Source organism: Orycteropus afer, unplaced genomic scaffold (genome assembly GCF_000298275.1).
Source record: "Orycteropus afer afer isolate SDZICR_OR568_19922 unplaced genomic scaffold, OryAfe1.0 scaffold00292, whole genome shotgun sequence".
Classification (NCBI taxonomy): Eukaryota; Metazoa; Chordata; class Mammalia; order Tubulidentata; family Orycteropodidae; genus Orycteropus; species Orycteropus afer.
The window spans coordinates 629,430-643,175 of record NW_006921879.1 but is presented as its reverse complement, the minus strand read 5'-3'; the positions used below and the strand labels follow the sequence as shown (position 1 = coordinate 643,175).

The 13,746-nt window shown below is 48.5% G+C and overlaps 1 protein-coding gene across 1 annotated transcript; it reads left to right on the top strand.

Moving 5' to 3' along the window:
- The first annotated feature begins 3,166 nt into the window (after positions 1-3,166).
- On the top strand, positions 3,167-10,524 carry KLHL33 (kelch like family member 33). Its single transcript, XM_007951119.2, has 4 exons — positions 3,167-3,923; positions 8,642-9,566; positions 9,693-9,860; positions 9,972-10,524. The coding sequence occupies exons 1-4, from the start codon at positions 3,167-3,169 to the stop codon at positions 10,522-10,524; spliced, it is 2,403 nt and encodes an 800-aa protein (XP_007949310.1).
- The last annotated feature ends 3,222 nt before the right edge of the window (positions 10,525-13,746 follow it).

Genomic DNA, 13,746 nt, shown 5'->3' with positions numbered 1-13,746 from the left:
AAGGATATCAATCTTTATGCGTTCCACTTCATTTTTGACAACCAATTTTCCTAGATTCATACTTCGTACATTCCATGTTCCAATGATTAATGGGTGTCTGCAGCTGTTTCTCTTCAATTTGAGTGGTGCCATATCAGCAAATGGAGGTCTTGAAAGCTTTACCTTATCCATAGGACTAAGGCTGGTTTACAAAGATGATGTAGTGCTTTCCCAGTCCTATTTTGAGAGCCTTCTAACCTAACCGGACTATTCATAAAGTTGCGCGGTAATGTATCAAACAGTGTTTCTTTGCTATTCATAAGGTTTTCCCTGGCCAATTGTTTGAGAAGTGGATGGCCTCTTCCTTGTTCCTAGTCTGTCTCAGTCTGTAAGCTGGGCTGATACCTGTGCACCATATGCATCCCGCTGGGTTTGAAACACCAGTGGCTCAGCCTCAAAACTCACATCAACACATCACGACGGCAGGACAAACCAACAGACAAGTTTGTGTCCCTGTTGGAAACCTCTCGTACCACCCTTACCTGGGTCCCTGTGGCTGACTCCTCCTCTGTCAGGATTCCTGGGCCTTTTAATCTTCTTTCTCCTGCTCTCCCGCCCAGCTGCTTTGGGCGTGCCTGGGTTCCCTCTCCTCACCTGGATCCCTGCAGCTGACCAGTGATGGTGGTGATGACAGCTGAGGAGGGTAATGAACCATGTAAGCCCTAGCGTGAGGATGGGAATGGGGACTCCTTTAATTCACTCAGGCACATCCCCCACCCTTCCTCTACTGCCCAGGTCTGCCCTGATCCATATCTATGCCAGTCTGAGCAGTCAGTGATCCAGGCATCTGAAAGCAGAGGTTGATACCCCAGATGCTGAGCATGCAGCAGGGTGCAGCTGAGGAGCCAGGGTGCAAGAGCAGCCACTGTCTTCAGGGAAACCCAGCCCCACCCCCAAATCCCCTTCTCCCTCCTTGAGATCTCCCTGGGAATCTACTACAATGGAGTGATGTTCTCTCTTGCGTGCCTGGATCATCCAACCTTTGGGAATCCCAAGCTCTAATCCGTTGTCATGATTCCCACGACCCAGCCAAAGCCAGTGCACTAGGCACCACCTGAATGCTCCACATGACGTAACCTGGAGGGCAGTCTCACAAAGCCGCACTATCCCCTGGCTGAGACATCACAGACAGAGCTGAGTTGCCAAGACAACTCCCCAGCCACCCCGCAGGCGGCCAGGACAGCTGATGGGCCTGGAGGTCCGCTGGAGGGAAGGCAGTCCTAGGACTTTAATGGAGGATGGTTAGTGGCACACAGTGGGCAGGTTTTATTCATCTTTTTGAGGCTCATTACAGGGCTTGGATCTCATGGAGCCCAGCAGAACTTCTTGGGAGCCCAGAGCTGGCATAAAACTTACAACAGGGGTCAGGAGCTCCTTGGTGTTTCTCCTCCCGGGGGATAGGAGTGGGGGAATCAAGGTGCTGGTTGCATTGTTGAGCTGCCAGGAGGCCAGGAGGGAATTCCCGGAATGATCTGGGCTGGAGAAGAACGCGTAGAGAGGCTGGTTACTTTGCCCCTTCTGCCAGACAGGGCATCCCGTGGCTGCGAGAAGCTACGAACGTTTCCTGGGCTGGTCAACACACCCACCGGCAAGCTCTCTCATTGAACAATTTTAGGGAGAGCGCCCGTGGGCTGAACGCTCCCAGAGGAGTTCTCACCCAGCAGAACCCGACCCCGGTTGGCTGGGGCACTCAGGAGACAACTGGGCAGCAAGGGAATCTCGGGGAGCCGGAGGAGGGGGTGTGCCCAGTAACCCACTTTCCTACCCTTCCCCCGCGCAAGTCTAACCCCTTTGAGCCAAGTTGTATGGGGTAGTCATGCCTGACTCTACCCTAAGTCGGCTTGTCTGCTCAATCTATCCCGCTGGACCGGTATTACTCCGGAGTTTGTCTCCAACAGTCCAAGGCCTGTACTACCAGCTTGGGAGAGGAGAGGGGAAGGGCAGGCATCTCCTGGCCCACACCCCACTCCCACCCCCTCCCACCCCGCTTCCCAACTCTCTTAAGAAGATAAATGGAACTGCTTCATAGAGCGATTGCCCCAGCTGTAGGGGTTTCAGCCAAGGACCCCATCTGGGGATGCAGAAGGGGATATAGACCCAGCCAGGATGTAGCTCAAATACTTGTGAGCCCCCAACCTGTCCAATCCAAGACTCCACTCCTTTAGCGGCGGAGAGCGACCCTACGCTGTATTAGGGGACCAAGGAGAGGATTAGGCTACCCCAGATTCATTCGAAGACAGGCTTGGATCTCACCATGGGCCCCACCTCTACCCAGAGGGGAAGCCCCACGCTGGGGATGGGTAACCTAAAGGTACATAGCCCGGATCCCCGTACCTTCGTCTCCCAGATTCAGCCCTTTTTCTCTCCGCGGTCTATAGGCTGGGCCTGGCTGTTTGCACTTCACAGCTGTTCACTTCAGAGTCCCAGCTGTATCATCCGTAGAAACGTCCAGGGCTGACGCGAAACGCGTGACTCTTCTTGCCCGGCGCCCCGCGCATCCTGGAGTCAGGCTCTCTTCACCCGCCCCCTCCAGACTCCTCAGGTGAACGCAGTCCTCTGGTCTGGGTCACCACCCGCTCCCCGCATCCTCCGTGGCTTCCGAATTCGCCTCGCTCAGCAACCCCGCGTGAAGGAGGAAGGGGGGAGGTCATTCCGGGACAGGGAGCAGGGATTGGGTGCCCGAGTTCGGGCACTGGTAGTCCAGCCCCTACCCCGCCAGCGCCAACTATAATTAGCTAGATGGGGCTCTGGACCAGGATGCAGAGCCAGCTCCCTCTGCCGCGCGGCCGGAGGTAGAGCCAGTGCGCAAGTGAGAGGGTAAGAGAGAACACTTGGCCCTCCGAAGGTGACTGGCGGGATGCGGACAAGACTGACGAGGTACTGTCCCGAGTAGTGGGGACAGTAGTGAGGACACACGGCTTACATGCTTCCCTGCACCTAGTGAATCCCATAGCTGTGCCAGGATAACCCAACTGTTCCAGCCTGGGATGTCGCCTTGGGAGGATGGGAAGGGGGCGGTGCAGCAGCGGGAGGGACGAGCTGGGGTTCCTTTGGTTTCTCCGGGTGCAGTTCTGACCTCCTCCTCTCTTGTCTTTGCTCACCTGCCTGAATCCAGCGAGCCAGGGCCATGAGCGTCTCAGACACCGCGCACAGTCCCTCGGATCCGGGGCGTGCCTCCCTATTGGTCCAGAAGGACGGCCTTAGCCTCCCATTGCCCGCCCCGAGAGCCCCCTCGTGGCCTCTCTCCCCAGACGAGGATCCCAGCTTGCCCCCTTTTCCTCTGGAAGAGCCTGGCCCCAGGCCTCTGGGCCAGGGGAACCTTCCCTCTCCAGCCTTGTCCTTAGAGGGACGGGAAAAGGAGGAAGAGGGTGAGGATGATGAAGATATGGCGCAACTAGAGGGGTTGCGCAGCGAGGAGCACCCGAGCCAGTTCTTCGCCGAGGCTCAGCGGCTGCGGGAGCAGAGGTTGTTGCTGGACGAAGAGGTGTTGGTTGGGGGGCGAGTGTACGGAGTACACCGGGTTATCTTGGCCGCAGTCAGCAGCCTCTTCCGAAGCAGGCTGCTGGGCTGCGGCGGTCCACAGGCCCCCCTCAGCCTTGACGTGGCCCTCAGGGGCTGGGAGGCAGTGTTGACCTTTGCCTATGAGGGAGTGCTGGGCCCAGTCTCGCTGCAGGATGTGCTGGCTGCGGCCGAGGCCCTGGGAGCGCCCCGGGTGAAGGCTGTGGCCCAGCAGAGAAGCGAGGGAGCTGTCAGCACCCGGGAAGATGACAAGAAGTCCAGCCAGGCAGAGGAACTGAGGGAGAACTTACGCAGGATCGAGCTCCTCTACAGAGAAGGCGTGGGATGTGACCTGGAGCTGGAGGCTGGAGGCTGCCGGCTAAGGGGTGAGATCCTGTGGGTCTTTTTACATTACTGCAGGTGCATATGCTATGAAATGGTATGTGCAAACAGCAGGTGGTTTGATACCCACTGCAATGGTTTTGACCCCTCTTGCAGTCAGAAGTTCCCCAAAGGTGGCCTTTGGTGCCTCTCCTGACCCACTGAAGGTGGGGCATGCGCAGTTGACTTGTTTTCCTAGGAGCACTGACAGATTTAAACTGATTCCTCACTCTCTGGCTTCTCCTACGCATAGCAACAAGGATTTCCCAGCCAGCTGGCTGGAGCTAAGGGTACAATTCCTGGCAATAGAACAAGCAAAAAGTGATTGACTGAAACAGGGATTTACCAAAGGCGTTTCTTGGCATCATCTGTTCAGGACACAGGGAAAGCCAGTAAAACATGGTGGGAAAACAGTGTGTCCTTTTACCTAAGTGTGCTCCACACCAGGGCAGACCTGTGGATCCCACAGCTAATGAGCAAGTTCTGATACTGTTTTGCCAGAATCTTCAGGCTATCAGGCATGGCACTAAGAAAGCTAAGTAGGTTTGAATAAGCTGAGTGTTATTCATATTCTATAACATTTAATGAGGTACTGAGTGCCAGGAATTTTACACATGCCACCTCTCTTAATTCTCACTGAAAGCTCATGAGATAGATGCTATTGTCCTTAGGTGCAGGTAATCCAAAACTGTACCCACTGCCATCTGCCATCAAGTCAATTCAAACTCATAGCAACCTATTGGACAGACTAGAACTGCCCCACAATGTCTGCTCAAACATCTATAGATGTTTATAGAAGCAGACTGTCTCATCTTTCTCCCACAGAGCAGCTGGTGGGTTTGAACTGCTGACCTTTTGGTTAGCACCCAAATGCTTTAACCACTGCACCACCAGAGCTCCTTAGGTTCAGATAAGGACCATTAAACTCAGACATGTTAATTGGTGAGAACCAGATACAAGCCCACATTCACTAGTCCAGCCTGCTTCCACTAGGTTGCCTATGGTGCAGTATGAATGACACATGGAAAATGGAGTCAGAATATGGACACACAAGTTTAAAGTTGCTTGGGTTTAGTTTAGAGATTGTCCAGTTCTGCTCTTACACTATACTGATAAATAAATCAGAGTTCAAGATGTTCCAAAGTCACCTAGCTGCTATTCATTAGAGGACCCAAAGTTCTTCTGGGACTCCCAGAAGGAAAAGAATCCCTAAAGTGTTTATTATGATTTCTGATAGTATTAGATGGAATTTAAAATTCTATAATTAGAGAATTCTCATTAGCACTTGGAATTTAAAAGTATTCCACTGCTTTCATTTCCTTAAGAAACATTTCAACTTATTGGTAGGAACCTGTCACTTAAAAATCCTAGGGGATAAGGATGAATAAATGGTGTTAGCACTTCCACAATGTCTCTGAACTATAGGTTGATATGGAAGGTGAGATGGCTTATTCTGCTTCTAAGAATGCAGATTTTCTCAGACGATATATATTTGAAAACTGTCACTGATGTTTACTACTTGGGAGCACAGGCCACTACCTACTGTTTAAAAAGATCATGGAAAGCCATATCGACATCACCTGCCCTTTGAGAGAGGCAGACATGTCACAATTGGTCAAAACCCACAGCCAAACCCATTGTCATCAATTGAGTCTATTCCAACTCATAGCTACCCTATAAGATAGACTAGAACTGCCCCATAGGGTTTCCAAGGCTATAAATCTTTATGGAAGTAGACTGCCATATCTTTCTTCTGTAGAATGGCTGATGGGTTCGGACTTTGAATCTCTTGGTCAGCAGCCAAATACCTTAACCGCTGCATAATCAGAGCTCCTTACAGTTGGTCAAAGCAGCATAGAATTCATATGACTCTCTGGTAGCTTGGCCCCTGTGTGACTTGCCTGACAGTAGTACTTCTAGCACATATTTCAAGCACATGTTGTTGTTGTTGTTGTTATGTGCCGTCGAGTTGGACCTGACTCATAGCGACCCCTTGTTGGGTTTCCGAGGCAGTATCACTACGGAAGTAGATTGCCCCATCTTCCTTCTGAGGGGTGGCCAGTGGGTTTGAACCACCAGCCTTCTGGTTAGCAGTCAAGTGCCTTAAGCACTACGATAAATGCCCAAACACCCATCATCCAAATTTAACAATTGAAATTTTTACTATATATGTTTCATCTTTTTATTTTTTGCTGTAGTTTAAAGCAAATTCACATTTCACTCATAAATACTTGGATATGTGTCTCTTTAAAAGAGGACATTTTCTCATACAAGCACAACAAATTAACAGTAATTCCTTAACGTCACCTAGTCGACATCTATATTTTTCCGCTTGTCAAAAAAATGTCTCTTAGAGCTGGTTTGTTCAACCCAGGAGCCAATCAGGGACTATGCTGTGCTCAGCTGGATGTCTCAAGTATTCTTTAACCCAATACAATCCTACCTTCCTTTTCTATGGTGACTTATTGAAGAAACAAGATCAGTTATCCTGTAGAATGCTTCGTTTTCTAGATTTGAAATTTTCTTTCAAATCAGAAAGATTTCAGATAAAGCTGAGACACATGGAAAATCTTAAGTGCTAAATCTTGGGCAAGAAGAGATGGCCATCAAATGAGGCTGGGTTAGAGTCATTTCTGCTTGTGGTACCATTTTCCAAGCAAAATTTAACTAACAGTAACTTGTTTAAGTTGTTTCTTTAGCTTCTCAATTTCCTCTAAGCTCAAATTTAGATTTAAAGGCTAGATTAAAGCTAGATATTTTGGTCAGAATATAGGTGATGTTGTATACTTCTAATTGAGTTATATCAGGAGGCATATGAGGTCTAGTCATTAATAGGATAGTTTCAGTGGCATGAGGTCATGTGGGCAACCAGAGCATGTCCATTGCAGCCTGACATCAGTGACTGGATGGTGATGATCTGCCCAGACTGTTATTGTATGGAAACAGTCACCAAATTACTTCCTTTCTTTAGGGTGCAGTTTTCTTATCTTAAAAGGAGCAATATGAACAAGATGATTTTGAAGGTTCTGTCTGGTGATGCAGTGCCTAAGGCATTTGACTACTAGCTAGAAGGTTGGCAGTTCAAACCCACCAGCTGCTCTACGGAAGGAAGCAATCTACTTCTGTAAAGATTCCTGCCTAGGAAACCCAACAGGAGTTGCTATGAGTCAAAATCGACTTGATGGCAGTGGGCTTTTTTTTTTTTTTTGTCTTAGTTATCTAGTGCTGCTATAACAGAAGTACCCCAAGTGTATGGCTTTAACAAACAAATTTATTTTCTCACAGTTTAGGAGACTAGAAGTCTGAATTCAGGACACCAGCTCTAAGGGAAGGTTTTTTTCTCTGACAGCTCTGTGGAAAGTTCTTTGTCTCTTTTCAGCTTCTGTCCCTTGGCTCCTTGGCAGGGGCAGATCATTCAGTAAGTAAACCCAAGTAAGCCTGGGCTTACTTACTGGGTACTCTGTCTCTGTCAGGGATAGTAAATTTGAAAAGAGGTGTTGATTCTGTGCCAACCATACCTAGAAGCAGAATCTTTGATGTGGTAAAAAAAAAAAAAAGTGAAATTGTGCGCTACAGATTAGTAACTAAGCACAAGTAAGCCCATGCTTACCTTGCTTATTGGGTAATCCAACACTGATCTTCATGTGCCATGGCGTCTGTCTTCCCCCATCTCTGCTTACTTGCTTGCTTAATCTGCTTTTATATCTCCAAAGAGATTTTCCATAATACTTTCTCATGAACATAACAAAGAAAACCTATTCCCAAATGGGATTTTAACCACAGGCATAGAGGTTAGGATTTATAACACATATTTTTGGGGAACACAATTCAATCCATAACAGATTATTTTCACAATTCAAATCTCTGAATTCCAGGAACCATAGCAAGGTAGGAGCAGGTACACAGAAAAGCTGGGACACATGGAAAATCTTAAGTGCTAAATCTTGGGCAAGAAGAGATGGCCATCAAATGAGGCTGGGTTAGAGTCATTTCTGCTTGTGGTACCATTTTCCAAGCAAAATTGAACTAACAGTATAGTGGGTGGCAGTGGCTCTAGCAATAAAGAAAAATATGTTACTCATGATACAGAGAGACTTATATAAGTTGCACATTGGTCTTTTAGTTTATTTTGTGCCCCCTTTTAGCAAATCCTGTCTCAACTCGATCTAGCAAGACTCTTTCTAAGTCATCTGGATCAAAGAGACTAAAGCAATTTTTCAAAGTGTCTTCAGGCCACTGGGACTTCTGGTAGTGTAGTGGCGAAGGCACTTAACTGCTTACCAGTAAGCTGGCAGTTCAAACTCACCAGCCACTCCTTGGAAGGAAGGTTAGGCAATCTACTTCCATAGTGATACTGCCTTAGAAACCCAGGGAGGGGTTGCTATGAGTTGGATCCAACTCTACAGCAGTGAGTTTGGTTCCCCCCCACACACAAGACCACCAGCAGGGTGTTGTTAGTTTCAGGCTGCTAACAGGGTGCTTGCAAATTTTAAAATACAAAATTTTAGGATCTCCATCCAGACCCACTGAATCAGAATCTTGGAATGAGTCCCTGAAATCTACATTTTTAATACCTCCCCCGCCCCCATGTTTTTCCGTTGCACGCTACAGTTTGGCCTTTAGCCTTGGGTGGTTGGCCCCAAAATCAGGTTGTAGATTGGGATGGTATCTAGCAGTCTTGTAACACTCTGTGTCCCTCTCTGCTTCTTTTCCCCTCCTGCAGTGCACCGAGCAGCTCTTGCCTGTGGCAGTGAGTTCTTTGGGGCCATGCTCCTGAGTGGAATGAAGGAATCTCATGGCACGGAGGTGTCCCTGCACACCATCTCTGCCGAGGACCTGCAGCTCCTCGTCTCTTTTGCCTACTCCGGGGTTGTGCGGGCAAGTTGGTCAGGACTTCTGAGAGCTGCCCAGGCTGCTCTGCAGTACCAGAGCTCTTCCTGTCTGGCTTTGTGCCAGAGAGCCTTGGCACAGGGTCTCAGCCCTGCCCGTTGCCTGGCCCTGTTTCCCATGGCTGAAGCCCCTGGGTTGGAGAGGCTCTGGAGCAAAGTTCGTCACTACCTCCTCACCCACCTGCCTGTTGTGGCTTTGTGCCCCACTTTCCCTTCTTTACCGGCTGCCTACCTGGCTGAACTCCTAGATAGTGATGAGCTTCATGTGCAGGAGGAGTTTGAGGCCTTTGTGGCTGCACGGTGTTGGCTAGCTGCCAACCCTGAGACCCAGGAGTCAGAGGCCAAGGCCCTGCTGCGATGTGTCCGCTTTGGCCGCATGTCCACCAGGGAGCTGCGGAGGGTGCGGGCAGCTGGGCTCCCACCGTTCCTGCCACTGGACCTACTGCACCAGCTGATGGTAGAAGCTGAGGTTCCAGGTCAGGAGAGGCGGAGGGAGCCTGACCGGGCACTGGTGGTGATTGGTGGGGATGGGCTCAGATCAGACATGGCTGTAAGACAGCCATCCCGAGGAGTGTGGTGGGCCCGGGCCTTCTGCTGTGGCATGGGACTGGTGCGAACTGTGGAGTGGGGGCGGCTGCCTGCCCTGCCTGCCCCCGGGCGCTTCCGTCATGGGGCGTCCAGTCTGTCAGGAAGTGAACTCTATGTGTGTGGAGGACAAGACTTCTACAGCCACTCCAATACTCTGGCTTCGACTCTCAGGTATGGGTCCCTGAGGGTGGGTAGCATGTGGCGGGCCCTGAGGTGGGCAAGTGAAGGAAATTGCTGACCCAGTCAATTGCAGACTTCCAGAATCACCCTTCTAATCTCTTGTCACACTGTGTTCAGATGGGATCCCAGTCAAGAAGACTGGGAGGAGAAAGCACCTTTGTGCCAGCCTCGGAGCTTTTTTCCCCTGGTAGTGTTGGATGGCCAACTTTATGCCCTGGGTGGGCGACACAATGGTATTGCCCTCAACTCTGTGGAGACCTACAATCCTGAGCTCAATGTCTGGAGGTGAGCAGGGAAGGGGATGTTTCTGAGGTATTAGGGATTGACTAGGAAACTTAGAATAGAAGGAGAATTGAAGATGATATTTGCCTTGTCTTGTGTCCTGTTCTCCCTTAGGCCAGCACCTGCACTTCCAGCACCGTGCTTTGCCCATGCAGCTGCTGTTTTGGAGGGCAGATTGTACGTGAGCGGTGGCTGTTGTGAAAGTGGCCGATACCTGGCCTCATTGCTGCACTATGACCCCAAACTTGAGAACCCAGGGACACTTTTAAGCCCTATGGGGGTACCTCGAGCTGCCCATGTCATGGCTGCTCTGGGTGGGCAGTTGTATGTAGCAGGTGGGCTGGGTGAGACCGGGGACTTGCTGAGCTTTGAAACCTATGAACCAAGGACTGATAGCTGGACTCACCTTGCACCTCTGCCCTCTCCCCATGTGGGAGCTGCAGGTGCTGTGCTCCAGGGAGAGCTACTAGTGCTGGGAGGTTACAGCCACCGTACCTATGCCCTCTCCCACCTTATTCATGCCTATTGTCCTGGCCTGGGCCGATGGCTCTGCCTGGGAACGCTGCCAAGGCCTCGAGCTGAGATGCCTGCCTGCATCCTGACACTGCCCACTGTGGAACACATAGTTTTAGGTCCCACCCTACACCAAACCAAACCTGCTGGGTGAAGGGAGACAAGCAGCCTGTGGGGGTGGTAAGGAAGGGATAAAGAACATCATGAGAAGAGGGCAGAGATTATAGAGGTAGGGGAGGGAGAGAAGGCTTCATTCATGATAGGTTTTTTTTTTTTTTTTCACTTGCTGAGAATTTAGAGCTCACCAGCTATTTTAGTATATATGATCTCCACTGAGGAAAGGTGGTTCCAGAACTCCTGGGGAAAGGGTTTGGGGGAATGGGTGGCAGCTGAATATCTGGGTAAGAGGTGACCAGGAGCAACTGCACCCAGGTTTATAGATCTTGACACAGTTCTTGGAGGGAAAGTGTATCTGGCTGAGCAGATAGTCAAGAAGCTCCAGTAACTGAAAGGGTTATAGGAGGTCATATGAGAACAGTCAGAAAAGTAATTCTGATCTGTGGATCAAGGAAAAAATGTGAAAAGACTATCCGTGAAAGAGTCTGAGAAGTGTTGAGGAAAGGATTGTAAATTGTTCAGCTCTTCCCTCTTCCAGCACGTGTGCCTTTTTCCTCTCCAGTCCCTGGGACGCCTAAGCCCTCTTGACAATGTTCTTTCTCAGGTGACTGTAGTCTCAGTATAGAGCTTCCCCAGCCTAGGCCTCACACGCTGCCCCCAAGATCCTCTCTTTTCAGTCTGAGGCAGAAGGTCCTGCATGGACCTGAGTACAGAAAAGGGGCCTAAGATACTTGAGGGCCTTCCAGTGTGATGAGGATTGCTGTATGTGGGAAAACATGAGAAGGGCAGAGGTGAAGGAGGGAGATGCCAATGGTAGGAAAGGGATACACAGTTGAGGGGATGGGTGGAAGAAGTGAGAGCCTATCTGGCTTCTTTTATTTCCTTTGACATGAATTGAGGGGTCAGGAGTGAAAATGAGACAATTGTAGTGTAAGGTCCCAATTTTGAAAGAGATGGAAGAGAAAGGAGTTGGAAGCTGAGACTCTGACCCAACAAAATTGTTAAACTAACTTGCCCTTCATCCCTTTCCCCTTGAGATTCTTTAATCCATTTCCCTTTTTCTTGGCCATGGAGGATTGATTCAAAGATTTCTCTCTCCTTCCCTATATCCTGCTCTTCCTTCCTTTTACTTCTTCCTCTCTTTTTCTACTTTCTCCCTCACACAACTATTAGTTACTTTCTAAGTGCCAGCACTGCATGAAGTACTAGCAACACAAAGGTCAGAGAGCTCCTGACAGCAGGCAGATTTGTAAACAAATACCCATTTTGTAGTGGACTTAGAGGTACAGGGAAAGTCTTTTGGGAGCCCAGGGAAAGCTTCTGTCAGGGAAGACATCATCATCTGGGTGTAGTCTGAGCTGGCTCTTGAAGGCTACCAAGCAACTGACCAGTTAGAGAAGGAGTGATGCATTCCAGTCAGAGAAAAGAAACTAACAGGGCATAGTGTGCCCTTTGCTCCATAGGAAAGGGGAAGTACTGACTTCCAGAGGTTTTTCAGAGAATTCTGCTACTGTTGTCAGCTCTTTCTTCTCTAGAGCCTCTCTCATAACAACGGCTTCCACTTTACTCCCCTAAATTTTTCCTGTCTGATATTGCCATTTCCCTTGTCTGACCGCTGGGTGGCTCAGGTTTTCTGTGTAGGAGAGACTCCCATCCTCATTGTTTATTAAGATAATCTGGCTTGTGGAACAATCTCCTAATGGTGAAATGAAAGAGCCTCCCTTACACCTTTCTTCATTCTGGTCCTGGAAGAACTTGACATGCTTTTGTTTATTTTTTGAGATTTTATTATTTTACTAGGAGATATATATAGGAGCTCTGGTGGCATAGTGCCTAAGGCATTTGACTGCTAACCAGAAGGCTGGCAGTTCAAACCCACCAGCCACTCCTCGGAAGGAAGGTTGGGCAATCTACTTCCATAGGGATACTGCCTTAGAAACTCAAGGATGGGTTGCTATGAGTCAGATCCAACACAATGGCAGTGAGTTAGGTTATGTATATATATATATATATATATATATATATGTTTAAGATAGACTAGGAATATAGTTGAAAATGAAGGGGAGCAAGTACTATATATAAGAGAAAAGGGAAGGAAGATCAAAGACAAAAGGAATGGAAGTAGGAGGGAATGAGGAACTATAAAGAGTTGTGTTTTTAAGAAGAACTTTTATGAACACATACTTTATGATTCGTACCCCAGAACAAGGTTAATAAAGGTTTCACGGTGATCAAATCTTGTCTGAGTTTCTCAACTATCAAAATCATTCAAAATGGCCTGAAATTTATCTTCTTCACCACACTACCGAAACCACATTCCCTCCATTGTCACCATGATCTACCTCTTACTAAATCTAATGATGTTATGGCCTGATGATCTTTCTACAGCAATTCCCTGGCTTGAAAATTGGCTCTTACCCTTATCTCTTATCTCTCCAATTCAAAGGGATAGCAGAAAGCCAAATCATAATGCCTAAGGAGGTGTAGTTCCATCCTAGGTAGAGCTGATAGTCAAGTTCTGTGGATGGGGTTGGTTGGTTGGTTGAAGAAATCTCTTTCATTTTTTGGTTTTGAAATTGAGGCTAAGGTGAGGAGAGAAGAGGAAGTCTTTGATTTGAAGCAAGACCCCAGTCAATGGTCCATTCTTCAGTGTGAGGGGCCTGACATAGGCAAGGTAACTGATTTAGCCATGTAGATTGAGCTTCAGGGTAGAATTCCAACCCTAGAAGGGGAGAGGAATGAGTATCAGATAATGATCCAAAGTGTTTTTGATAATCCCACTCACCTCCCCTTTCCTTTAACCTTCTTTGGTGAGGGTGGAATTTCTAATATCCTCCCATCTTTGCAGGATTGACTCAAGAACTGGATGGAATTGGGCATGGAGAACTTTTTTCAAATCTTGCCTTTTGCTCCTCTTCAGAAAGCTCACTTCTTTTATACCTCCAGCCTTAATGGCTTACCTGAGTTCTAGTTTGATTACTTTTCAGCAACCCTCACCTCCACTTGGATGTACCATCATCATTAGTTCAGACTCAGAATGATTCATTAGCATTACCATTTTCCCTATTTTCTAGACATGAAGCTTTGGACCCATCTTGAGCCTCTTCTCCCTTATCTCTTTTTCTTCATTTGATTTATGTACTAGTCGGACTATTAAAATGGAAACCTAATTGGTCCCTTGCGAAAAATGCATGGGAGCAGCATCTCCTGACCTCCTCTAGTTTCACGAATGGGAGACAGAATCACCATCAGCAGCATC